General features: G+C 39.5%; 1 protein-coding gene and 1 long non-coding RNA gene across 5 annotated transcripts in view; one reads left to right on the forward strand and one right to left on the reverse strand.

The window, feature by feature from the left end:
• The window catches only part of LOC115221770, a 29,072-nt gene extending 24,477 nt beyond the window's left edge, over window positions 1-4,595 (forward strand). For 2 of the 3 annotated variants that reach the window (XR_005002727.1, XR_003882646.2), the window contains 2 exons: window positions 2,419-2,439; window positions 3,501-3,670. This is a non-coding gene — a long non-coding RNA (uncharacterized LOC115221770). Of the gene's footprint in view, window positions 1-2,418; window positions 2,440-3,500; window positions 3,671-4,517 lie in introns of those variants that run through there. The other variant, XR_005002728.1, reaches the window with a different exon arrangement.
• LOC115221769 (uncharacterized protein C8orf76 homolog) lies at window positions 2,417-27,340 on the reverse strand. Of its 2 annotated transcripts, none has more exons than XM_029791990.2 (10): window positions 27,219-27,340; window positions 25,330-25,479; window positions 22,264-22,387; window positions 20,678-20,790; window positions 17,029-17,113; window positions 13,677-14,040; window positions 11,017-11,089; window positions 9,519-9,578; window positions 6,405-6,476; window positions 2,417-4,232 (listed from the first exon to the last, which is right to left on the reverse strand). In XM_029791990.2, exons 2-10 carry the CDS (start codon window positions 25,429-25,431, stop codon window positions 4,152-4,154), a joined length of 1,074 nt encoding a protein of 357 aa, XP_029647850.1. In that variant the 5' UTR covers window positions 25,432-25,479; window positions 27,219-27,340; the 3' UTR covers window positions 2,417-4,151. The 2 variants fall into 2 exon arrangements, with proteins under 2 accessions (XP_029647850.1, XP_029647851.1); XM_029791991.2 differs by lacking the exon at window positions 27,219-27,340 and adding an exon at window positions 26,965-27,149.
• Between the last annotated feature and the right edge of the window lie 314 nt (window positions 27,341-27,654).

A 27,654-nucleotide genomic window follows, 5' to 3' on the forward strand; every position in this document is an offset into this window, starting at 1 on the left:
AAATGAATGACCCTGACATAAACAGTGTCATTTATTTCCAATATTCTACAATGGGGAAATATTACCTTTCTTGGAAACAGGTTGATTGCAGGAAAGGGATCTGCCTCAGTAAATTCCATTTGACCCCACATTGAAAAGTAGATGTTAAAATGATATCACACACACACACACACACATATATATATATATATATATATTCACGTGATCACGTGACCGACCAGACCATCAGATGTTGTTACACATCGCTGGTCACAATGCATTCGCATTGTTTTAGCCTTCGAATGACGCCCCCCCGCTGGCTAAGCGAGCAGGCCAACAGAAGAAAGAGTGGTGAAAGAGTACAGCAGGGATCACCACCCCCTGCCGGAGCCTCGTGGAGCTTTAAGGTGTTTTCGCTCAAACACACACAACGCCCGGTCTGGGAATCGAAACCGCGATCCTGCGACCGCGAGTCCGCTGCCCTAACCACTAGGCCATTGCACCTCCAATATATATGGCTGTGTGGTAAGTAGCTTGTTTACCAACCACATGGTTCCGGGTTCAGTCCCACTGCATGGCACCTTGGGCAAATGTCTTCTACTATAGCCTCGGGCCGACCAAAGCCTTGTGAGTGGATTTGGTAGACGGAAACTGAAAGAAGCCTGTCGTATATATGTATATATATATATGTGTGTGTGTTTGTCCCCCTAGCATTGCTTGACAACCGATGCTGGTGTGTTTATGTCCCCGTCACTTAGCGGTTCGGCAAAAGAGACCGATAGAATAAGTACTGGGCTTACAAAGAATAAGTCCCGGGGTCGAGTTGCTCGATTAAAGGCGGTGCTCCAGCATGGCCGCAGTCAAATGACTGAAACAAGTAAAAGAGAAAAGAGTAATATATATAGAGTCAATCCAAACAAGAAAAAGCAAAAATGTGAGGACGGGGTGCAAGTCCTGTTATTGGACGCTCAAGAAAAGAAAGAGGAATTCACATTTTGAGTGGAGCTCTTCATCAGAAATATAGAAAACGTCCAAAGACAGAGAAAGAAAATCACCAATGATAGGCACAGAGTAGGGGTCATTGGTGGAGATAAAGTGGAAGGGTCCGGCAGAAATTGTAATGATTTCTGCAATGAAGGTGTAGAGTGGCGAAATCGGAATGAAGAGGAAGAGTAATCTGGAGATAGATTCCAGGAATTAGGTCCTCCAGAGTCAGTCGGAAGGCCGGGGTCCGTGTGAACGTGTAGTCAATCCAAACAAGAACAAGGAAGAGAAAAGGACGTGAGGATGTGGTGCAAGTGTTGTGTTACTTGGACGCTCAGGAAAGGAAATAAATGGAAAAAAGCTATTTTGAAAAATTACTTTGGTAGCAGACTTAAAAAATAGTGTGTCTTTGAAAACTGCTTAAGAGCCATGAAGACTTTCTGAATGACAAAAGGATTCTGTTGTAAGCAGCAGAATTTATTCCAAACCAGAATATCTCTCTCCTTTGATGCCTTCTTTGATGCCTCTTCTTCGGCAATGGCTGTTATGGTCAGGCATTTTCTTCTTATACAACCAATACCTTGTTTGTGGGACTGACAGACAGAAACTATATGGAAGCCCATCAGTCTATCATTTCCATATTTATCCTACAGCAGCACCCAATTAATAACCATCCCCTAAAATTACTCTGGAAGATGGGGATAAGGAGCAGGGGCCAGAAGAAATGGCAGAGGAGCTTTTTTTGAGGCAACCAAAAACGTTTCACCTAAAAAGAACTTAAAGGATATAAGATTCCGTTGAATTAGGGGCTTGAATTGAAGCACCTTATTACTAGGTCACTATAATCTGCACACCCAAACAATATTAATTGAAAATTGAATATCAAGACTCCATGCAGGGGCGTTTGTACCTGATATTCCTGCCAGGTGTGCAGACACTGCAACGCAGCTGAGTGAAGATACCTGCTCTTGGTCATTCAGACAGGTACTTTTTTTATAAAGGTACTTTCTGTAGTGTTTCTGAAATGCAAATTCGAAAATTAGGTGAACAGAATATAAATGAGTAACAAAGGTGTGTACAGGTGTCAATACATTTTGGCCGTTTCAAGCAGCTCCGTTTAATTGATTAATGAAGAATTACATCAATTTGAAAGAAACTGTTCTCGTCAGATGACCACATAGACTTAAAACATAAAGATAAAAGAAAAGAAAAAGTTATAGCCTTTGTTTGAAGCCTATGCAGTCATCTGTACATCTTTGTGGCTCATTTATATTCTATATACATATGCATACACACACACACTGTATCTGTGTGTGTAGTCTCAATTTATATGACCCACCTTAGCTACATTTTTCTATAAAGAAGGCAATATTGAAATGACTGGATAAAAAATAGAACTGAACTGATTTTTGTTAATTTGATATATTTATGTTTTTTTTTTATTATTTATTTCAGCATCAACTGGCTCCAGTGACGGTAAGTGACCACTAAATTTTGATTGAATCCCAGTTAAGGCAGAGTAGTGGGCCACATTCCACACAGGGGATAAGTGTTAAAGGCTGTACAGAACTGCAGTTAAAAGTGGTCCAGAAGAGCTGAAGGAATGAACAGTGTCCAGCGAATTAACCACTGTTCACTTCAAACTCTGTTAACCACTGTTCACTTCAAACTCTGTTAACCACCGTCCACTTCAAACTCTGTTAACCACTGTTCACTTCAAACTCTGTTAACCACTGTTCACTTCAAACTCTGTTAACCACTGTTCACTTCAAACTCTGTTAACCACTGTTCACTTCAAACTCTGTTAACCACTGTTCACTTCAAACTCTGTTAACCACTGTTCACTTCAAACTATGTTAACCACTGTTCACTTCAAACTCTGTTAACCACTGTTCACTTCAAACTATGTTAACCACTGTTCACTTCAAACTATGTTAACCACTGTTCACTTCAAACTCTGTTAACCATTGTTCATTCACATGTAAATGTTAAAACAGAAGGAATTATTAGAAATATTATTTTGATTGTGCTGTTAACTTTTGAGAGAAAAGAAGTGAATTTTAGGCTAATAATAGTTGTAACCCTGGAAATATAGTAAGTGGTAATAATAATTGTAACCAAGTGGTCACAAGTTCAAAACTTACTCCTGCTGTTGTGTTAAATGCTAAGGAATAATATTAACTCTTCTTGTCTGAGTTTACATGAATGACAATGGGTTTGATTATGCCTTAATGGTTGAGTGAGTTGCATTACTTTACTGATAACTTTAAAATATATGTAAGGGTAAGCAAAGCTTTTGAAGGCTTGTTGCAACCAGTTTCAGAATTGAGGTCCTGAAGAGATTTTAGTTTATACAAAAATGGTAATCCCTTCAAGAGTTTACAGGTAGACTTTGGTGTTAGCAATTCCACTTGAGGGATCACCTAAACCCACCAAAATGTACAACAAGTTACAAATTAGAAGTTTTTTTCTTTTGTAGAAATGTGTTTTACGATGGAGACTAATTGAAGGTGTTTCTTTTTGTTTCTTTATTTCAGCTGCTAATTCTCTACTGATGGTGTGCAGTACAGGGTTGATTATGATGAACATCATTCAGACATGGCTCAACTGATCCTGTTTCCCTGGTACTCTTCACTGAAATTTAAATATTTCTAGTTTATACCTTATGGAAAAATTCTAAATTATTAAAACATTTCAAAATCAAGTATTTCAGATTTTATATTAATGACTTTCTAAATAACTGGTTGAATATTTTGTAATACTATTTTGTGGAAAATAAAGACAATAGATTCTCTTGGAATTGGTTCCATGGCTGTGAGGTAATTGTGATTTGACTGCTAACATGGTCATGGGCCATAAACACTTGCAGGATAGTTTAGTCTTCAATATGAAGGACATCCAACTGTAAAAATCTATGCAAATGTCAAAATTTGCATAACCATCCAACCCATTACATTCTAGAAAAAAACAATTATGATAATAATGAAAGTAATGTTTTTCTAATATAAAGTCTTGTAAGAATGTCACTTGTCCTCATTCTCTAAAGTTGAGAGGAGATGCTGCTAGAATCTGTCTGTGATGTCTTTAAATCTTGCCACAGGAGTTTGTTTCAAGACTTTAAAGCAGCCATTGTGTGTTTGCCTCCTCAACTAATTCCTCACCAGGAATGGTTTCCATCTGGTCAACATTTAAGAACATGGGCCCATGTTTTTGATCCAAGAAAACCATTTTGTCTCAAAATCTTCTGTTGATAAACTTTCAGGATTTTCCTGTAAAAAGTAAATAAAAGATACAACTGTATGTTTGGAGTACATGTTGGATGTGAGTACGTAGAGAGTATTTGTTAGATGAGAGTACAGATGATAGAAGTGCTGTAATGGTTATGTGTTATGTTATTTGATGTTCGGAGGAGAAATGTTGATGTCTTTTGTGGTTACAGAGTGAGTAAGTCTGTTCAAATGACTACTTAATATATATATTTGTTTATTTGAAGCCTCACAATGTCGCTACTCTGAGTTTTCCATTTTTTATTCTTCACATTATTTTCTTCGCAGTGAAGAACGGAAATGAAAAACGTGACGAAGTGAAATCCCAGCTTGGAATCCATGAATAAACTCTGCTACATATTTTGAGTCAGTTTCTTCTCTCATTTGTAACTCTCAACACCTACAACACACACATATATATAGACATATATATATATATATACAATCACATATATACAAATATGCACATGCATATTTATATATTTACACATTTGTACACGCGCGCACATATATATGGCTGTATGGTTTTGGGTTCAGTTCCTCTGGTATCTTTGGTAACCATCTTCTACAAACAGTAATGTTTGTTTGCAATCTTCTACACAAGGAGGAAAACATTATTTGATGAAGGTTGGTGACAGAAAGAGCACCCAGCTGCAGAACATCTGCTTTCATGAATCCTGTTTAATCAATGTAAACATGGAAAGATAGACATTACAACAATGATGATGATGATGATGATCACACATACAAACAATATATGTGTGATGATGATGATGATGGCTGCAACAAGATTTCAAGTAATGCCATTGCTCTCTTAAAACAGCCCAGATGTGGTCTTTTTGTCCTTTTAGACTCCTACACTTTTTTCGTACAGACGTGGCAATGATGGGCACCTCTTGCAGCAGGTGTTCATAGTTACCACCTTCACTGACACATTGAAATTCATTGAGTGTTTGCTTTTTTTTCTTTGGCTATGGTCAGCCATTGGATGTAACACACAGCAAAGGTGTCAAAAGTCAAGGTGAGAAAAGGCCTTGCACAGAGCTGATTCCATTTGCCTAAAAAGAACTAATCTACTTCATTCAATGCAAGTTGCAGGTGTTACATCAGAGTTTGCTTCTCCTGAGAGATGTTGAAAGATGAGGGGTTTCTCAGTGGTCATCACTGAGTTTGTGTCCTTTGACAAGTTTTGTTTTTCATATTGCAGGGTCTTCGACTAAAGGCCAGTTTCATCGCTGTCAGCCTCGACTAGCTTCCATGTGTGTGTAGCATTTAAAGCAGCCACATCTGGCCCAAACATGTTCAAACCAGTCAGATCCAGTCTCTCACACCTACTCTATAATGGCATTGTAAAGATGACATCAAAATCTTAAAAACTTTTGAGATAATCCAGGATTAAATGAAAACAATAAGCTTCACACCTTTGACAGAATAATCCGAGGAAGACGATGAAAGTTGAATTGTCCTCCACCGGTCAATGATTTATGAGTGGATAACAAAAGCAGAGCCAGGCTGCACCACCAGCCTCTTGACCGGCCAATTACAGCCAGAAATACAAGTTTTAACATCTTGCTTAGCGATTCTCTTGTCCAAAATATAAGAAATTTGAAAAATTAAATTTTTGGTTCTCTATTTGAGAGAATCAAACATTTTCCACACAAAATATATTTGTGAAACAGGAGTAGGTTCTTTGATTCTTGTATGTGTTTCAGCCAGGTGGCTGTGGTCATGCTGGAGCACCAGTTTGTATTCTGGCAAATATGGTCATTGGTCCTACTATGGCTAACTGGAATTTATAAATACACTCAATATCTGCTTTACCATGTACACACGTTTCACACACGTTTATAATTCTAAGAGAAGAATCATCTAGCACCTTGGCCTTTAGAGACTCTTTCAATATCAATCCATGTGCATTATTATAGACTGAGGCCGACTTCAGGAGTCAATAAAATAAGTACCAGTCAGATACTGGGGCTGATGCAATCGACTGGTCCCTTGTCCTTACAAAAGTATTTCCGGCCTTGTGCTTATAGAAGAAAGGGGGCTGGGAGATGAGTGAAGCTAAGTAAAATCATCCAGAAATAGATAAGCGAGTCTCTATAATAGAATTCTGTTTGGCCATAGTGATACCACAATAGTCATGCATTCATATAAAAAGATTAACCGTCTGACCTGTTGTTGATTAACCAATTTGTCGTCTGATGCCGGCAATTCTGTGTTGTAACCGAGATCTTGAGACACAACCTGGAGAAGAAAATATAGAACATGATGAATAATGAGAGATTAAAGATTAATCAGTTACAACCAAAAAAGCAGACATTTTAAGGGTCAGTTTCAGGATATGATGTGAAGGATTTGAACCTAGAATGTGGAGGGTTACTCAACTTGCTGGTGCCAGGAGAAAATGCAACAAGCATGCTGTAAAATGGTTTGTGACAGGAAGAGCCTCCTGCCAAATGATGAGTAGTTCTAAGAAATGGTCCCATACCAGCATAAAAAGCAGACATGATGCTGATGGTGATGATGACCAATCAGGCTGTATTGTCCCCCTCTGTGTTTGGGCCCTTGTGGCTAATAAAGAAATTGGATGTAAAAGAAAATGTTCAAAGAAAGATGGTTGCGAAGGTGCTGGGAATGAAAGATTCCTCGTGAACATGTCATAAGTCTGGATACAAAGGTTCCAGTAGAAGAATGGGGCCCGTGGGGTCAGAGGGTAACCCATCTCTCTGCCCCATCTCATGTTTCTATTTTGTCCTTGTATCTCATTCGATTTCGTTATATTTTGTAAAATTTTAAAAGTCATATAATCATTGTGTGTCTGACCCCAATCAGGCTGTATTGTCCCCATCTATATTTGGGCCCTTGTGGCTAATAAAGAAACTGGATGTAAAGTGAACATCAATGGGATGGAAACGGCAACCTACAGCTTTGATAATGTAGCTTCAGAGTGGGGTCAGGGTTAAAATAAGAGGTGAAGAGATCGAGAGGCAGGAACGTCTTGATACTACGGGGCTCCACTGCTGGACTCTGCATCAAAACCCTTCAGTTTCTCCCTCCACAGAAACTGAATCCTAGTCTTTGAAAACATCAATGATCCTCATAAAAGACGAGGTGTGTAGTGAAACTGCAGTAGATAAGGCTGGAGGTATCGTGAAATAAGTATTTTTTTGGTCCCATGGTCTAGTTTCAAGAAGATGGCCATGTCAGTTCCATTTCTCAGAAAGAGCAATCATCTACTCCTGCCATAAATCCTCCTCTTCCAAAAAGTTGAGGGATCTACCAAAAGGGAAAGTCTCTGTCCTTGTGCCTTTCAACCTCATCCATCAGACAACCTTTTGCAATTGCCACCAGGCAAAAACTGCCTTACCATCCCATGGAGGGGGCGATCATCACCATGGACTTGCTTGATAGATCTGTCTCAAATGCAACAGCAGCTGTAAAACAAAACCCAGCAATGCTCAAACACTGAACAAGCGCTTACAGAACAGTTTTGTTGCTCTATGCGCATCTCGGACAAGCACATCCGTGCCGATAGAATTTGGCTTGAATCGGAAGCACTACCAGGCCAAAGACATCAGGAAGTTACCCCGTGATGGTCCCTGACCAGAAAATCCTCTCAAGTGCACGCTTTGGGCACTCACAGTCTGTGTGTTGCAAATGTGCGGGTACAACAAACACCAAAAATGCTCAGACAATAGGCTCCCTCAAATGCTCAGGGGGTTGTTAGAAGTAGTAGATAGCTTCTGTTACCTAGGAGACCGAGTTAGCAGTGGTGGAAGAAGTTCTGAGAGTGTAATTAAGGCATAATAACAGGCTGGGCAAAGTTCAAGGAGCTTCGACTTTTGTTGGTAAGTAAAGGCCTCTCCCTCAGTGAAAGGTAAATTGTATGATGCCTGTGTCTGTACATGTTACATGTTACATGACAGTGAAGCTTGGGCTCTGACTCCAGAGGACTTGCGAAGGCTTGAAAGAAATGAAGCTAGCATGTTCTGCTGGATGGATAATGTCAGTGTGGATGCAAGACAGAGCGTAAATGATTTAAGAGGAAAGCTGGGTATAAGAAGCATCAGATGTTGCGTGCAAGAGAGAAGAGTGTGCTGGTTTGGTCATGCAGTATGTATGGATGAGGACAGCTGCAGAAAGAAGTGCCAAGCCCTAATTGTGAAGGGAACCTGTGGAAGGGGTTGATCTATGAAGTGGTGAGAAAGAATCCTCAGACGCTGGGCCTCACTAAGGGACTGGGAGATAATGGCAATTCCTTGTACTTGATCCCCGTCTTCCACGCTTACAGAGGCTCGGCCTTTCAGTTGCTGGTGCCATTTCAAAAGCACCCGTGCCAGTGGCACATAAAAATGGCCCCACACTAAGTGGTTGACGTTAGGAAGGACATCCAGCCATAGAAAACATGTCAAACCATCCAACCCATGCCAACATGGAAAGCGGATGTCAAACGATGAAGACTGGGGCATCCACTGATCCCTTTTACTCGATTGTGGGGGCTGCAAGTGCCTGATGATACTCAGGGGGCCAGTCTCAATCTTTCCTTCATCCAAGACTGCAGATTTGTCACAGGAACGAACCCCACACACATCTGGCATGGAGGAATCACTGCAGGGGCCACAACTCGAATGCATGTCTATGCATCAGAGGTGACAGTGTGCCTCAATGCAGAGGATGTTGACTGACGACTGGAACGTGTCCTTCCCACAGGAGAATAAGTAACAGACGTTCCAAGTGGTGGCCAACACAAGGCATGACGGTCAGGCGATAGAATTCTAATGAAAGCAATGTAGGCATTAAAAATAAAATAGGAAACCTGTCCCTACAAGAGATTTAGAAAACAATGCTGACCGGCACTGGACACCTTAAGAAGGAATCATCATCATCATCATCACCAGCTGACAAAAACCATTTAATGTCATGTTTATGTCGTCATGGTGACAGCTGATTGTTAAATGTGCATCTTAGGAATCAGGATGACACTTGGCAAGATGTGGGGAAATGAAGGATTCAAAGGATCTTTGATAACAAGAATAATCCTTTCTTCTATAGACACAGGGCCTGAAATATTTTTGTGGGGACAGAGAACGAGTCAATTGCATGAAACCCAGGGTCTGATTGGTACTTATTTTACTGACCCCGAAAAGATGAAAGGCAAAAATCAACCTTGCTGGAAATTGAACTCAGAATGCAAAGACAGACAAAATACTTCAAAGCATTTTGTCTGATGTGCCAACAATTCTGCCAGCTTCCACCTTACGCAACGGTAATAAAATATTGACCAACCTCTTTGATTGTAGTCGTGATTGATTTGCCAATCTGGAATTGTTCAATTGCTGAATTGACCTGGAAATGAAAGAAATATTTGAAACGAAATTTAAAATTTTTAAATTTACAATTTGTCATTTGTTATCCTCTCGTAACATCTTCTGGTTCAATGGGAGGACAAAGGGACAAAGGGAGCTGTTGCATTTTGTGGCAGTGGGGTTCAAACCAGTAGAGAGAGAGAAGGAAGAGCATCCGGGTGTAAAAACTCCCAACCAGAAAAACAAACATTAACCCTTTCGTTACCAAACCGCCCAAAGCCGCCCGAAAAAAATTTTGGTTAATGTGACCAAACCCGTCCGAATTTACCTATTCATATTTAAATGAGAATATCAGAGCAAATCTCTTTAGTACATTCGTGAAAACACGTGATTATGCTTCGTAAACAGTTCATCTACAGTTTTGTACAAAGATCGACGTGTAATTTTAATTCCCTGAATTTTGGGAGATTTTTTTCCACATTTTTTTCGGCATCGATTTTTCTTCAACTTTGAAAATAGATAGGAATTTCATGTTATCAAGCATTGATTCCGAATTGGAAAATTTGTGAAACAAATACTGGGTACTGTTGTGGATTTAGTTTTTATACAGGGAAACTAATGTTAGTCAGCATGGCTTAGGGTATGATGTGGTCTGGAAGTTATTGTTTGAAGCGATCAATGCGGAAACAAACTTACGCAGAATGTAAACAAACACAAAATGGGGGTTCAAATTTCGGAAAATTTGTGAAGCAAATACTGAGTACTGTTGTGGATTTAGTTTTTATACAGGGAAAATAATGTTAGTCAGCATGGCCTAGGGAACAATGTGGTCTGGAATTTATCACTTCCATACCATAACCAGGGCTGTATATTATTTTTTGATCGATTTCTTTAGGTCGGTCAAACTTGCGGTGGATTCCAATATTACAGTTTATTCCACCTTTATGGTACACCTGTTGTGCATTAAATTCAACTGATGATATAGTGATGTGCACAATTCTTCTTTATCAAAATTTTGTTGCATACCCATTTGAATATTAGCTGATGATTCATTTTCCATGGTGATGTTTAAACAAAATTTTAATATTTACCTGTAATTAAAGTCACTTTAAAAGTTATGCAATAGAATTGATTAAGAACCCTTTCTTTAATTATGTTCCAAATATCACATTAATATGTTGATAAGTAAAAAAGTTACAGTTATTTAATGAAACAAGCCTAGATTCATGATTATTTTAGAATTTAATTGAAACTCATGAGGGGTGTATTTTGGTCGGAAATATAGTAACGAAAGGGTTCAACCAGACAAAGGATGTCGGTCTAAATTCTGAGGAATTTCACCAGAAAACACAGAATATTTTTTGGAAAAACAAGAAAACATGCATCGTCTTTAAAACAAAATGTAATATTTTGGGGAGACGGAAGAATTGCAGGCACAGAATTGAGAAACGGGGAAAAGCTTAAAATATTTGACTTACCTTGTTAAATAATGTTTTATGGCGTTTCTTAACAAAAGATGAAGTTGTCTTCAGGGTGTGCATCAGTAAGGAGCTGACGGAAGGGAAAATGTGAAATAAATTTATGTTGTTTCCAGTTTAGAAATTAAAACAAAACCCAAAAGTTTTCAACATTTCAATGATGACAATTGATACTCATGATTCTACGACTGATATTGCTGCTGCTGCTACTACTACTACTAATAATAATAATGGTTTCAAATTTTGCCACAAGGGCAGCAAATTTGAGGGAAGGGATGAGTTGATTATATTGACCCCAGTGGGGTACTTATTTTATCTACCCCGAAAGGGATGAAAGGCAAAGTCAACCTCAGTGGAATTCGAACCCAGAATGTAGCGATGGGCGAAATACCGCTAGGCATTTCATCCAGCAGGCTAACGACTCTGCCAGCTCGTTGCCTTACTACTACTACTACTACTACTACTACTAATAATAATAATAATAGTAGTAATAATAATAATAATAATAATAATCCTCTCTACAATAGGCACAATGCCTGAAATTTTGAGGGAGGGGGCCAGTCAATTACGTCAACTCCAGTACTTATTGACCCTGGAAGGAAAAAAGGCAAAGTGAACTTCAATGGAATTTGAACTCAGAATGTAAAAAAGCCAGGAGGTCACTATTGGTTCTGCCATTTCACCTCCTTTTGCTGCAAATAACAACAACAGAAATTGTTCCAAATGTTGACAAAAGGTGAGCAACAGTCCTGGTATTCCTAAAAAAGAATGTACCAGATGCAAGGTGCATCTCACCTGTGTAAATAATAGGCAGCTTGTAAAACTGACCATCATCCTCATCATCATCAGAATCCAATTTGCAACATCTGCTTTTCCATGTTTGCAATGGTCAAAGTAGAGTTTGTTTAAAGCAGAGTTTCCTATGGCCCATTCCTGTGGCCCCTTCCTGTTGCCGTGCCATCACTTTGTTTCCAAGCAATGACCTCCCCTGTCTAATTGAACAACAAACAACCTGGAGAGGTTTCATGTCGAGAACGGAAGACAAACGGAATCGTTTGAAGGAGACTTTTTCTATGCAAAGATTGCAACGGAAAGAAGTCGGGACCTGTTGGGGGACTTTAAGTAAACGACACTGTCAGGAAGTCACTGTTTACAAAACAGAGAATGCAGAGGAAAGACAAACTCATGCACACATATATACACATATATATAAGAATCCATCCGAACATGGCCGTAGTCAGTACCGCATCATTGGCCATCGTGCCGTGGGCACATAACAAACACCATCCGGTCGTGGCCGTTCGCCAGCCTCATCTAGCACCTGTGTCGGTGGCACATAAAAACACCATCCGAAGACCCGGCAAGACTAGTCAGGCCATAACCCATGGCCCCTACCTGGGACATAGTCAGTCCACCTGTGCATACCTTCCTTCTTGTGACACTTGTGAAGACCTGTTGAGGCAAGTGAAAATCAAAATCAAAACAAATCAAAATAGATGAACATCAATGGAATCTGTATCTTTGTGGTACCAGTGCCGGTGGCACACAAGAGAACCATCCGAACGTGGCCGTAGCCAGTTCCGCATCGACCGGCCTCCGTGCTGTGGGCACGTAACAAACACCATCCGATCATGGCCGTTCGCCAGCCTCATCTGGCACCTGTGTCGGTGGCACATAAAAAACACCTTCCGAAGACCCGGCAAGACTAGTCAGTCCACCTGTGCATACCTTCCTTCTTGTGACACTTGTGAAGACCGGTTGAGGCAAGTGAAAATCAAATCAAATCAAATCAAAATAGACAAAATAGATGAACATCAATGGAATTTGTATCTTGTGGTACCAGTGCCTGTGGCACACAAGAAATCCATCAGTGCTGTAGTCAGTGCGGTGGGCACATCACAAACACCATCCGATCGTGGCCGTTCGCCAGCCTCATCTAGCACCTGTGTCGGTGGCACATAAAAACACCATCCGAAGACCCGGCAAGACTAGTCAGGCCATAACCCATGGCCCCTACCTGGGACGTAGTCAGTCCACCTGTGCATACCTTCCTTCTTGTGACACTTGTGAAGACCTGTTGAGGCAAGTGAAAATCAAAACAAATCAAAATAGATGAACATCAATGGAATTTGTATCTTTGTGGTACCAGTGCCGGTGGCACACAAGAAAACCATCCGAACGTGGCCGTAGCCAGTACCGCATCGACTGGCCTCCGTGCTGTGGGCACGTAACAAGCACCATCCGATCGTGGCCGTTCGCCAGCCTCATCTGGCACCTGTGTCGGTGGCACATAAAAACACCATCCGAGCGTGGCCGTCTGCCAGCCTCGTCTGGCACCTGTGTCGGTGGCACATAAAAAACACCATCCGAGCGTGGCCGTTTGCCAGCCTCGTCTGGCACCTGTGTCGGTGGCACATAAAATCACCCACTACACTCTCGGAGTGGTTGGCGTTAGGAAGGGCATCCAGCTGTAGAAACACTGCCAGATCTGACTGGACTGGTGCAGCTTTCGGGCTCCCCAGACCCCAGTTGAACCGTCCAACCCATGCTAGCATGGAAAGCGGATGTTAAATGATGATGATGATGATGATGATGATGATGATACACACATGGGCTTGGACTTTTGTGAACAGTTTTAGGACAGAAACGGTTCTACTTACGAACATCGATGAAGACAAGTTAGATATTTCAAAAGCGTGGCATCTGGTTGTGGACTGTTGTGGTGGTCAGCTGTAGATGGGGTCTCTGTCTGTGGACAGTTGTGAAGGTCCTTGACCTCTGGCAGTAGACTATTGTGGTGGTCAGTTCTACATGTGGCCACTGGTTGTACACAGTTGTGGTGGCCAGTTGTGGATGTGGTCTCTAGCTGTGGACTGATGTGATGGTCAGTGACATGTGGGTGTAGACTATTGCAGTGGTCAGTTGTAGCCGCAGCCTCTGGTGAATAACAGTTGGTCAAAGCCATCCAAAAGTGGACATTGACCGGATGAAGCAGCAGCAAATTATGCAGGACTTTCTTGTTTTCTGTGACCAATGGACAAATGGAAGAAATAGAGACGAGCCAAAGGGGAAACTGTGTGTGAGTGTGTGTGTGTATATATATATATTGTTTCTTTGATGTCACATAAAACAATTGCCAGCCTGGAAGGTGGATGTTAAACGATGATGATGCTTCAAATGAAGACTGACACCATACATTTTAGTAGAGAACATATTTATTAACTTTGGCAAGGAAAATGATGTCATATATTTATATATTTCTGTTTTGGAATATTCCAGAACAGAATTATTTCGGGTTTTCTCAAAAGTTTATCAAATTCTTATGATGTCATCAATATTGTAGAACTGTAAAGCCCTGCCCAAAGCAGACCCTGCCAGTGCTATCATCCTCATCATCATCATCCTTTATGCTGGCATGGGTTGGATGGTTCGACTGAGGACTGGCAAGCCAGGAGGTTGCACCATGCTCCAATCTGATTTGGCAAGGTTTCTAAAGCTGGATGCCCTTCCTAGTGCCAACCACTCCGAGTGTAGAGGGTACTTTTATATGCCACCAGCCTGGGAGCCAATCAGGCGGCACCAGCATTGGTTATGACTATGATGTCATTTGGCTTGCTGGGTCTTCTCATGCACAGCATGTCTCCAAAGGTCTCGGTCACTGGTCACTGTCTCTGTGAAGCCCAACATCCAAAGAACATGCTTCACCACCTCATCCCAGGTCTTCTTAGGTCTACCTCTTCCACAGGTTCCCTCTACTGTTAGAGTGTGATACTTTTTTACACAGCTGTTCTCATCCATACGCAACACATAACCATACCAGCGCAGTCGTCTCTCTTGCACACCACATCTGATGCTTCTTAGGTCAATCTTTTCTCTCAGGACGCTTACACTCTGTCATCTATGCACACCGACATTACGCATCCAGTGGATCATACAAGCTTCATTTCTTTCAAGCCTATGTACGCCCATGTTTCCCTGCCATGTAGCATCATACAGTCTACTTTTCATTCAGAGTGAGAGGCCCTTTGTTACTAGCAAAGGTAGAAGCTCTCTGAACTTTGCCCAGTCTGTTCTTACTCTAGCAGTTACACTCTTAGAGCAACACCTAGGTAATGGAAGCTATCAACTACTTCTATTTTCCCCCCTGGCATGTGATAGAATCTGTTTTCTGTACATTTTCAGTGTTTATTGCACCTGTGCATCTGCCGCACACAAAACCTTTTCAGTGAGCCTTCCTCTGACATTGCTGCACCTCTTCTGTGTCCAGAGCTTACACCAGGTACATCTTATGGATGTTCTACATGCTTATTTTACATGTACAATTTTGTAACTCCAATTGAGAAATGAAACCTATATAATTATAAAAAGCACCCAGCACACTCTGCTGGGTGGTTGGCATGTTAGGAAGGGCATTGAGCTGTAGAAATGATATGAAAGGAGAGAGTGAGGTCCCTAAGCTAACTGCTGCTATCAAACCATCCACCCATGCCAGCATGGAAAATGGACAATAAACCATGATGTCACACATTGTTGGTTCACTGGTTGTTCATTTGTATCATAAAGAGGGCAAGATCTTGTTGCCATGACATTTGTCATCCTTATCATCACACACACACAACAAACTTTTTTTTCCCCAATTCCATCTCCCAGGTTCTTTCACAAGGTCAACTGGTGACGATAGTAGAGAACACCAGCTGACAATGTCCATACCGTGGGACTGAACCTGTAACCAAACAGTTCTGAAACAAACTTCCTAGCCACACAGCCATGCCTACATCATCATCATCATCTACATATATATATATATGTGTGGGTATATATATATATATATGTGTGTGTGTGTGTGTGTGTATATTGTATGTGTGTGTGTAATAATAATATTAGGGAGTATAACTCCAAACTTACAGGAAAAAATTCAATTTAATATTAAATCAAATTTCACAGTATAAATATATAAAATATGAAATATAAATTAGAGATAAAACCACTCTTATGCAACTCAGTGATAGACATAAACCAATACATAAATGACTAATAATATATATTTTTATAAAACATATAACTAGATCTCAAACAGTATAAAAATGAATAATCAATATATAATAAGTAAATATATATTTACTTATTATATATTGATTATTCATTTTTATACTGTTTGAGATCTAGTTATATGTTTTATAAAAATATATATTATTAGTCATTTATGTATTGGTTTATGTCTATCACTGAGTTGCATAAGAGTGGTTTTATCTCTAATTTATATTTCATATATATATATATATATATGTGTGTGTGTGTGTGTATTTAGGGCTAAAAAACCACAATGTGGACAGCCATATGTTAGAAGAAGATCACATACGATCTAACTACAAAGAAAGAATGTTCTCCAGAGAAAATTCAGTGAACACCAGAACATAGGTGGGCAAAACAGATGAAAATTATATAAAATCAAGAATTAATCGTAGACTGGTTTCTTCTATTACCGAATAAATTACTTACGTAATCCTTCGTCCATAGATTCATCAGTACAATTGTTCCAAAATCAATATAATTTGCAAAACTAAACACCAGTTTTCTGTATAAAACCAGACTCATGCTTAGTTCTACCGATTACATTGGGGTTAATTTCAAATGTCTGAGTTCTGGCGTGCTAAATTCCGGAAAGAGTTCTGCAGTTAATAATTTACTGCAGTTAATGTTGCCAATTAGAGAACATAATTATTTTAAAATATATTTTATTTTATATATATATATATAATATATATATATATATATATAATTTCTTTATTTGTGAATTAAGGCTACCAATGGATTTGTGTTAAGAAAAGTAGGAAAATATCCAAGTGTCTAAACAATTTTTCAAGCCGATCACATGGAAAAAGGTGTTAGCCTCCATTTTGGTTTGAGCATATATATACACACATAAGCAAAACAAAACAAAAGTGGATGTAAAAGACCAAAAATGAAACAATTTCCAAAGTCAGTAAATGCCAATTGTTGATGAATGTTTACCTTCAGAGTCGCCAACAGCAGTGTAAATGTTGTGCAGCAGGTAGAGGTGTCGTGTACGATGTGAAGGGATCACAGCTTGATGATACTGAAGCCAGAAAAGAAAACAACAAATCAGAACAAAATAATTCAATCCATAAAACATTTACTTTCTCACTTTCCCTCTCATCCATATTTATCATCAGCCATTCTTCTCTTACCTTCCTTTCAACATAACTTTATCATCAGCCATTCTTTACTTCTTGTTCTTCCTTCATTATATTTCACCCCAACCCCACTCATTCACCATCTCTAATCATCCCTAATTCCACCCCCCTTCTATCTACCTCTCCCTTCTCCCTATTCTCCTGTCCCCACTCACTCCTACTCACCTTCTACATCAAGGCTCCACCCTGACCCCTCATTATCGTTATTTCTCTTTTCACCTCCACACCAATAAATCCCACCCATTCTAGTAGAATGCAAACATCCATTTATTTCCTCTTCTGGTCCCTTCTTTCATACTTTAACCCTTTATCTCCTGGCATTAAACCACTTCGCTCCCTATGTGGCCCCACTCAAACAAAAGGGATCTTAGTCTTGCACGCTGTAAGGCAACCTCACTAATGCTGGTGCCACACAAAAAGAACCCAAAACACTCTGTAAAAAAGGTTGGCATTAAGAAGGAGATCCAGTCATAGAAACCATTTTAGACTTTGGCGCTTGATGCAGTCTTTGGATCTGTTGGATCCATATCAGAAAGGAAGAAGGTTGTTAAAAGACGATGATGATGATGGAAGAGGGGGGATATAAACGATGGTCCTTTTGTTCATTTAAGGGCTTATTCGAGGGCAGCAAACTGCGACATGCCACAGTATTTCATCCAGTTTGTTGACTTTCTTCAATACGTAATGTTACATATACTACTACTACTACCACCACCACCACCACCAATAATAATGATGATGATGATGATGATCTACTAGACGTAATTAGTATATACTGAAAACTAACCCCCAATGGAGTACAAACATTCCATTACAAAGTAGAAGTGTAAATACTCTGTGAGTTGTGCAGAAAGTATGGGCTAGAATGTTCTAACAAGTGATATAAACACCAACGTTTGCCAGTAACAGAGAATGATTGGGTGAATTTCACATAGGATGTGCCAATCTACACAGATAAAAAGCTGCAACATAACCAACTAGATATCACTCTCCTACAGAAGGAATCCAAAGAATGGATCTTCATCAACATAGCCATACCTGCAGACCAGAATAGTGGGAAGACAGACATGGAGAAAGTCCAGAAGTACTGAGACCTATCATTGGAAGTGAAATACATCCATAGAGCCTCAAAAGTGAGTGGGATCCTATCGTGATTGGTGCATTTGGGACTGTCTCAAAGAAAGCATTATTCTGGCATGAAATACAAAATTGGCAGCAATTTTTGGAAACAGCACATGTATTGAGGAAAGTGTAATGTCTGTGAGCTGTAGGAAGGAGTTGAGACTTAATATTGATAACTTGAAGAAGAAAGGAAAGAAAAAAAAAGAATAGGAATAAAAATAATAATAATTATAATGATAGAGTATAATGTCTGTGAGCTGCAGGAAGGAGTTGAGACTTAAACAAATCAGAAGTGAATGAATCAATTATAATAATAATTCTATAAGGTGGTTGGTGTTAGGAAGGGCATCCAGCCATAAAAAAACCTGCCAAAACAGACAGTGAAACTTGGGGTGCAGCTCTCCAGCCTTGCCAGCCACTGTCAGACCGTCCAACCCATGCCAGCATGAAAAACGGGTGTTAAATGATGAAGATGCTCTTTATCTTTGGTGATCAAACAATAAAATTTAGTTTCAACAAATTGCAGAAAAGACTCGATTCATTGTGGCTTTAAATGAATCAACGACAAAAAGTGAGATTCCTTGATTTGGTAAAAAGAATCAAAGATTCTGCTGGTGCTGATGTCTTAAACAGCCAATATTTTCACCTTCCTAAAAGAATGGAACAACAGAGACTTATTGTGTCTCAGACAATCACAAAATAATTGACAACAATAATTGGATGACAAAGCCTCCCAAAGGAATTCGGCAAAGAAGACTGGGAGATGGGTGAGAGGGTAATCCGTTTAAAATTCAAAGGAGCTATGAGGTTTTAGGGGCCCAGCAGATAGTGGACATACTCCTACCTCCTAAATTTCTTGAGCTCTGGACAGATATACAAGCTGAAGCCATCTCTTATTAATCTGGACTAGTGATTAAGCCACTGGATTCAGGATGATAAGATCATGGGTTCAATTCCTGGATAAGGTAGTACATTATGTCCTTGAGCAAGGTGTTTCATATCATGTTGTTCCAGTCTACTCAGCCGTAAATGTGTACCAACCCAGTGCTGATGCAACCTTTTCCCTTCTCCAGTTGTGACACTTTATATTCCACTGAGTCATGGGTGGAAGGGATGAGATCATATCTATGTCTATTCACAACTAGTGAAATCTTGGCATATATTACCAAGTCATCCTTGATGCCAAATGATGGCCATCCCATAGAATAACACCAGCCACGGGTAATACAGGGACATTGAGTGAAATAAACAATTCTTTTTTAGTGACAACCAGGATTCTTCTGTTATGATTTTATGAATGGGTTGGATGGTTTTGTAAATCCAGGAATTTTTAAGGAAATTATTAATCCTGTGGTTTTACAACTGAAATATTTTACCCCCATATTTTGGGTTTCCAAATGTGATTTGGTCGATAATTAAGGAGGTTGAGACAAGCAGAGAAAGTAATTAACAGATACAGCAAAATGTGACTGATGTAAGTCAAGAAATGAATGCACTTTACCTCACTCTTGGAGTCTTCTACATTTTATTGGAATGGTCTGAGAGAAGGGAGTGTACCTATGGCATCCAAAGGCTTTTTAAGAATGGTTATTGTTCTTGATGAATGATTTTAAGTCAATGATGATAGAAGGAAAAAAGAGGGATTCCAGAGGAGACCATTTTGGTGGAGGAAAAGGAGTGGACATAGGGGTTGGGGTGAGAAATGGTGGGAGACAATGTGAATGACATTGATAACATTGCCAAACCTACCTGTCAGAGAGAAAGGGGCTTTGTCTTTAGGGGCCAGAAAATACTTTGACTCAACAAGACATGTGGGACTCCATATTACGGGGACTTTCACAAAAACCTTTGGATTATAGGATTTACTTGATCGAGAGTGACCTGGGTCTGAACACCACACCTGCAATCAAAATGCTACTACACACACACAAACCATCATCATCAGAGACTACATGTTGTGGAGATCGCTAGCATCTAAATCTGTCCAATTGCTGGAATGCGAATCAGTTCAACAGAATGAAATGGAAAGTTGTAGAAGTCTCTAGAATGTTCTAATGGCTTACAGCTATACAAGCAGAGCTGGTAGGGGGACGTTTCTCTTCTTGCCTTTGTCTGAGAGACAGACAATAAACCCGTCTGCAGTATCCCTGTGTTGTTCTTTGTGAGTGAACAACAAGAGAAGAACTACATAAGAAAGATAACCTGGCAGAGCTAGAAATCTCCAGACACCAAAGATGAAAAGCAGCGCTGACCCTTTTTCTTTGCCTCCCACTCCTTAGATTACGGAAGAAAAGTGCAATATTGGTGAAGAAATATGGACTGACCAATTTGTTTGCAATGTGGATGGCTTGATGGTGGTCTCCTGTCATTAGGTGAGCTCTGGCCAAAGACTCTGTCATGTCTTGGAGCATTGAAGAATTATGTTCTGGGAGAAGTCCTGCAATAGAAGACACACATTTAACAGATGATGGAACAGGAGCATAAGGACACTGATGGAAGAGGTGTAGTGAGGGTCATCGTCTTTGTCGTAGTAGTAAGATGATAAAATGGAAGATGTTAGCGCCAAGGCTATTTTACAAACTGTCCTCCTAACAGAAACACCAAGCCCTCCCTGGTTTCTGTTATTAAACACAGAATTAGTTGGTTATTTAAAACTGATGGAACATTCATTTAATATCTCTATCACAGACACATATACATAATATAATGCGTATATATGTACATATATATATATAATGTGTGCATTATGTGGTCGGTTGAGCTGAAAATATGCACACCTATGTTAAGAGTGCTGGCAAGTTTGCATGGTAACTATTTTATTCCTCAAATGAAAGGTGTGACCTCTAGGACAAAATTCCTCATCTTATAAAATGTGGCCCAAGTAGACCCGAATGAAATCGGGTTATATTAACCAAAATGTGAAAAGGGGTCTAAATGGGTCTGGAAGGGGATTAAAATTTACAGGAGCAGGTGTTTCGGAATTCTGTTACATCAAGCTAAAAAATTTGTGCAGCCTTTAAATCTTCAATGTGTTGCCGTCCGTGATGAAGAAGTTTTGAATGCTTGCCATGGTGAGTCTACTGTCGTGAGAAAGAATCACTTCAAAACTTGATGTTTAGGAATTTTCTTTTACATCAAGTTCAAAATTTTATGCCAGCCATTAAACTGCCACTACGTTGCTGTCCGTTGTTGAGAAATGCCAGATTCTATCCCTTCAAACTTTGGTTTCCAATATTTTTTTAATTTTTATTCAGCTCGCAAGTTCATCTGTCCCTTTAAATGTTAGTGTTTTGCTGTCTGTGTGTAATATATGTATGTATTTCTTTATTGCCCACAGGGGGCTAAACATAGAGGGGACAAACAAGGACAGACAAAGGGGTTAAGTCAATTACACTGACCCCAGTGCATAACTGGTACTTATTTAATCAAGCCCAAAAGGATGAAAAGCAAAAATGACCTTGGCAGAATTTGAACTCAGAGCGTAAAGACAGAGAAATACCGCTAGGAATTTTGCCCGGTGTGCTAACGATTCTGCCAGCTTGCTGCCTATATACACACACACACACACAATGAAGATGCATTAGCAAGAGTTTAATTAGCTTACATGTGGTTCAAATATATGTGTGTGTGTGTGTATGAGTAAGCTCTGTCTTAGAACAGACAGATTGTATCCCTGTGTGTCGTAGCCAGAGATTAGAAGGGTTGGCCCCAGGAGATCATCAGGTAATAAAACACTGATGATGATGATGATATGAGAGGTGTATATTAGAGATCTCACCAGTATATACACATTATATGTGAGGTGTGTATATTACAGATTCCCCTATATACACCCTACATATGTAAGGTGTGTATACTACCTATATAGAGATGACATTTAGGACATCGCTGATCAATAACAATCACTTACCAATGGCTTTCTCATATTTCTCGATGGCCTCCAAATAATTTCCTTGTCCGAAATGGAAATCAGCGCTAAACTTGAGATGCTGCAGTTTTTCTTCATCTTCTTTCGCAACAGCATCTTCAAACCACTGGACAAAGACATCGACAGACAGAGAGAAATGAATCTTCCACAAGAAATGTTTAATGTTTCACCAACACCAAAATAACTAAAAGCAATAACTTATAATAAAAACTCTTTGGATGGTAGAAAGTTTCCTGTTAATTATTTAATTAACAGCCAAAATTTTAATAAGCTGTGGGGCTGAAATCATAGTTTCTGGAACCTAAGTAGCCACATGATAGCATTATGGTGGTGTGCTGTGATGGCATGAACATGCGAGTGATGACTAACGAAACAAGATTAATGAGTAATGGTTGTGAGTAGTAATAGTGGGATATAGATGTAAACCAAAGAGGACCAAGATAAAAATAATTTGGACACATTTGCATAAGAAATGGAAATTAAAGATTGAAGGTTTTTGTGGGGCCATGTTATTGCTGAAGCTTTTTTTTTTTTTTCTGATTGAGGTGGTGATGGTGACGGTGGCTTCCACGCTTGCTTCTACATGTAATCAGACATTGTAATTATTGCTGTAAGGGGCCTTTTTTTTCACCTGCAGTACACTTATATTCTCTTCAAAATTAAGCAGCACACCTGAACGAAAAATACAACTAAAAGTATTGGGGGGGAAAATTATATTCAGGTTACACTGTGGCACCCCAGTGTGCCGCAGCCTACCCGTTGCGGTGCATCGCTCTCTACCAAAGACGTCATTCAACCAAGCCGAGACGGTTAGGCGACCATCTTAAGAGGAGACAACTCGGAAACTGTTTCAGGACTTTCGGATTCTTTTAGGGAAAATAAATTTAATAGAAACTTTGGGATTCCCTCTCTCTCCGATATTTAACAAACTCAATGATTCTCCTGGTGCTCTTATGTCTGCTTTGGTAGGGTTCTTACAGCCAGAGACCCTTCCTAACATCAATCAATTTACAGAACACACTGAATGCCTTCGTTAGTGCACAAGCATTAATGAGATCACCAAGTCACTTGAGAGACAAAAAGGAAAAAAAGGCAGCAATCTGTTATCAAATGTTTCCACATGGTTTAGACTAGTGCTACTCAAAGTGGTGGTCCACGGACCGGTGCTGGTCTGTGAGCCGTCAGCTGCCGGTACACGGCGAGTTTCCAGAAGAGAAAGAAACATCACAAAATGCTTGGCCCTCGTGCCGGTAGCACTTATTACCAGACCCTGGCACATTGGAAAAAAAAACAGCCAGTACAGCAGATCAGATAGTTTGAGAAGAACTGGTTTAGATAAAAAGTTACATTCTTTAATCAGCAAATTTCAAGGTTTGAAGGAGTTGATCCAGTGACCCTGGAATTCAATCAGTTATTGTAAACAAGAAGGGGTCTTGTGTCGCACAAAAATGTTATTTATGCGTTTAGTCCCTTTTGCATTTAAACCAGACATACCTGGGGCCCAAATATCCTACCTGTTTTACGTTCAAACCAGCCAGGTCCTACCTCTCACACTAACCCTACAATGTCATTCTAAAAATAAACAATCACATCATCAAAATATCAAAGTTCAAGAGAATGCCTGATTAATTCAAAATAGTGTGAAATAAATAATGATTACATTTGAGCAAGTAATGTGAAAGTGAAAGGCTTAAAGTAAATGACCCTTGGGTTGTTTCTCGTATCCACCCCTGTTGTAGTCATTTAATTACTTTGTGAGGTACAACATTTATAAGAATGTGAGCAGTTGGTCAATATCAAGAAATGCTGGAAGAATATTTTCAAATATTTTCAAATGTTCATAACCAATGTTTGAATTCCAAATGGGCTGAAACTGATTGAGAAGGAACCGAGATGAAGCTTGTGGGACGAAGAACTTCATCGTTTTTTTGGAATTGCAGAATAAATGACCTTCAGCAGCAACAGTAAGAGATCTGGACATTACAGACTTTATTCCACAACTAAATAATAGAGGTCAACTTAAGGCAAGGAAGGAACGAACCCACCCTGTCAGACAGCAATCATTAACGGACATCAACGTCTCGGAAGGATGAGAACTCTGGCCAGAGTAAAACTGAGATAATCAAGAAAACTAGTCAGAAGATGACAGCATTTAAAACTGGGATCAACCACAAATAACAGCAGTGGAGGGAACCGGGACAATCCAACAACAATATAAGATGACCTTAAAACAAGATATTGCTATTGAGGTTCACTTTTCCAGGATTGCAGGGGTTACGTGGAATTTGTTGCCCTTCCTGTCAGCAACCCACACTTGTTTCCAAGCAAGATTTCCCTATGGCTGGACATGTCTTCACAAAAAATTGGAAACATGGGACACCGCTTGTATGATGGTGACACTCATCATCATCGTTTAACGTCCGCTTTCCATGCTAGCATTGGTTGGACGGTTCAACTGGGGTCTGGGAAGCCCGAAGGCTCCACTAGGCCCAGTCTGATCTGGCAGTGTTTCTACAGCTGGATGCCCTTCCTAACGCCAACCACTCTGTGAGTGTAGTGGGTGCTTTTTATGTGCCACTGGCACGGAGACCGAACGAAGCTGGCAACAGCCACGGTCGGATGGTGCTTTTTACGTGCCACCGGCATGGAAGCCAGTCAGGGCGGCGCTGGTTACGGCCACATTCGGATGGTTCTCTTACATGCCACCGGCACTGGTATCACAGCTACAAATTCCATTGATGTTGATCGATTATGATTTTGTACAACAATCATGTGATGTCAAGATAAGACGACCCTCCCATATGTGTTTGTGTATGTGTGTGTATATATATATATATATATATATATATATACACACACACACAAAAGCTTCAGTTTCTGTCAAGCAAATCCACTCACAAGGCTTTGGTCAACCCAGGGGAATAGTAAAAGACACTTGGCCAAGATGCAACACAGTGGGACTGAACCCAAAACCAGATCGCTGAGAAGCAGAGTTCTGAACCAAAACAAGATGACAATGCAGGGACAAACGAATCGTTGCATACTTACAAGCATTGAACAATATTTTGCATTGTAACAAGTTGGCAAAGGTTTCAACTCCTTTTTGTTGTCTTCATAAAAAGTATCATCAAAATTTAGTCCAAGCTCCATCCTTGATGCGGTCACTGTTTCATCTTCTCTGTTCAATTGTTTTTGTCACTGTTAATTAATTATTACAGTTAATTAGCAAATGTTCATTAATCACAAATTATTCATATTAAATTCACAGTTAAATCATCAAAATTCACACTGAACCTCATGGTTAATTAGAAAATGAAATAATAATAATAATCCTGTCTACTATAGGCAGAAGGCCTGAAATTTGGAGGAGGGTGGAAGTCGATCACATTGACAGGTACTTAATTTATCAACTGCAAAAGGATGAAAGACAAAGTCAATCTCGGCAGAATTTGAACTCAGAACACAGAGACAGGCAAAATGCTGCTGGGCATGTTTGGTTGCCATGGTAATGATTCTGCCAGTTTCCCAAAACACATTTTCGGTTATGGTGGATGAAGAAGGAGCGGAGTTGGTTTGTCCACTTTGGACTTTCAGGGTTTTTCTCCACAATGTTTAACACAAAGAACAAATATTTCCCGTTTAGAATTAAGGGGTTACTATGGGGTCCTGAACATGCTAGAAATAGCAGACAAATCTCCCTTAAACAACATTTTGTTCTGTTATTCTAAATAAAAGATGGGACGGTCCAGTCAAAACGTTTCATGTCCATATTATAGTGACCATGGTTGTTCCCATGCTATCTCAGTTTTCTAAGTGTATGTCATGTTAGGAAAGACTCTGGAGTAAATAATGAAACTTCACAAGAAATAAGAGTGGATTTAATTATTTCTTTATTTGCTCTATACATCAGTGTTGTTATGTCTAGTATCATATCTAATTAGCGTTACGTCTAATTAATTAGTGCCATGTCTAGTCAGCTATAATCAAACAGACCTCTGACCATCCAATCTTTTTGTTGGGATCAAGTCAACCATGAGTAACATTATGCCGTGTTCTTCCCACTGAGTGTAATTTGGAAACTTGGCTGCTATTTCTTGAAGGCCAAGAGATTGTACAGAAGTTCCGTTATTGGAAACTGAGTTTGCAGATGAAGACTGGTCAACAGCTTCAGAATTAGTGTCTGGTGAGAGACCAACCCTTAACAGAACTGAGTGGGGTACTGTGGATGGTTGCGAGTTATTTCAGACAACAGTCCTAAACAGAACATTAACATCAGTAGATATACGCAGGGGAGTTTCAGACGGATGCAAAATCCTATATAAACCTAATTATATGAGTGTCTGTATACATACACACACAAAACAGTTCGTTGTAAAAGACAAAATTATTTGGGTGTATAGGGAGTTGATGCAGTATCAGTGGGGGAACTCTAGCAGTGTAAGAATAGGTGTATATCTACATATACATACATATTATTATTATTATTATATATATATATATATATATATATATATATATATATATATATATATATACACACACACACACAAACAAACGTAATTGTATAAAAGAGAGTTTGATGTCGTGTCAGGTGCAGACAAGTTTGACAGTGTGTTTGGTGAAAGTACAATGTAAAGTTACAGTATGGTTTGAGATATAAATTATTGTTTAAACTGCACAAACCTTGTATAGTCGAACCTGTTAAATGGACAATTAGTAAGAAGACGACCGAGAAATTCGTTATATATTATATTATATTATATCGTAAATATGTGTACTATATTATATCTTCATGTATTATAACTTATATTATATTGCATATTAACGTACAACATTTCATATGAGTATTATATTTGGTATAAAAAGAGGTTATATTATTTGTAAATGTAAGATATTTTACGTAAACTGGAAAGGAAGTTGAATAAAATCTTGTTTACGTGAAAGAGAGTCGGAGAAATGCTTGCAAGCACCTGGCCATGTGTCGTTGTTGTGGTTGAGGACAAGGGGAGACAACTCTAAACAAAGATGCTTCCTGTCTGTCGAGGCCTTCTCAGTTTTTCTTCAGCTTTTTCCCCGACACCTTTCCAACATTTCTTTTTTACCTTATAGGTTAACAACAGCCATTTATTTTACCTTTTAGTCCAGATTTGTCCCTCATTAGCCCAGATTTGTCCCACGTTAGACACATGCACAAATAGACACTGGGCTTCTTTTACACGTGCTCTATATTATCCCTACACCGTCCAGAAATTACTGTGGCTGTTCTTGGTTTTTTAGACCAGGTTTTTTCTGAAGAAGGAAAATGCATTCGAAAGAATTCGGTTGCTATTTCTAGCACATGCTGTGGTCACAAACAGTCTTCTTTGTTGGATT

This window comes from Octopus sinensis, linkage group LG18 (genome assembly GCF_006345805.1).
Source record: "Octopus sinensis linkage group LG18, ASM634580v1, whole genome shotgun sequence".
Lineage (NCBI taxonomy): Eukaryota > Metazoa > Mollusca > Cephalopoda > Octopoda > Octopodidae > Octopus > Octopus sinensis.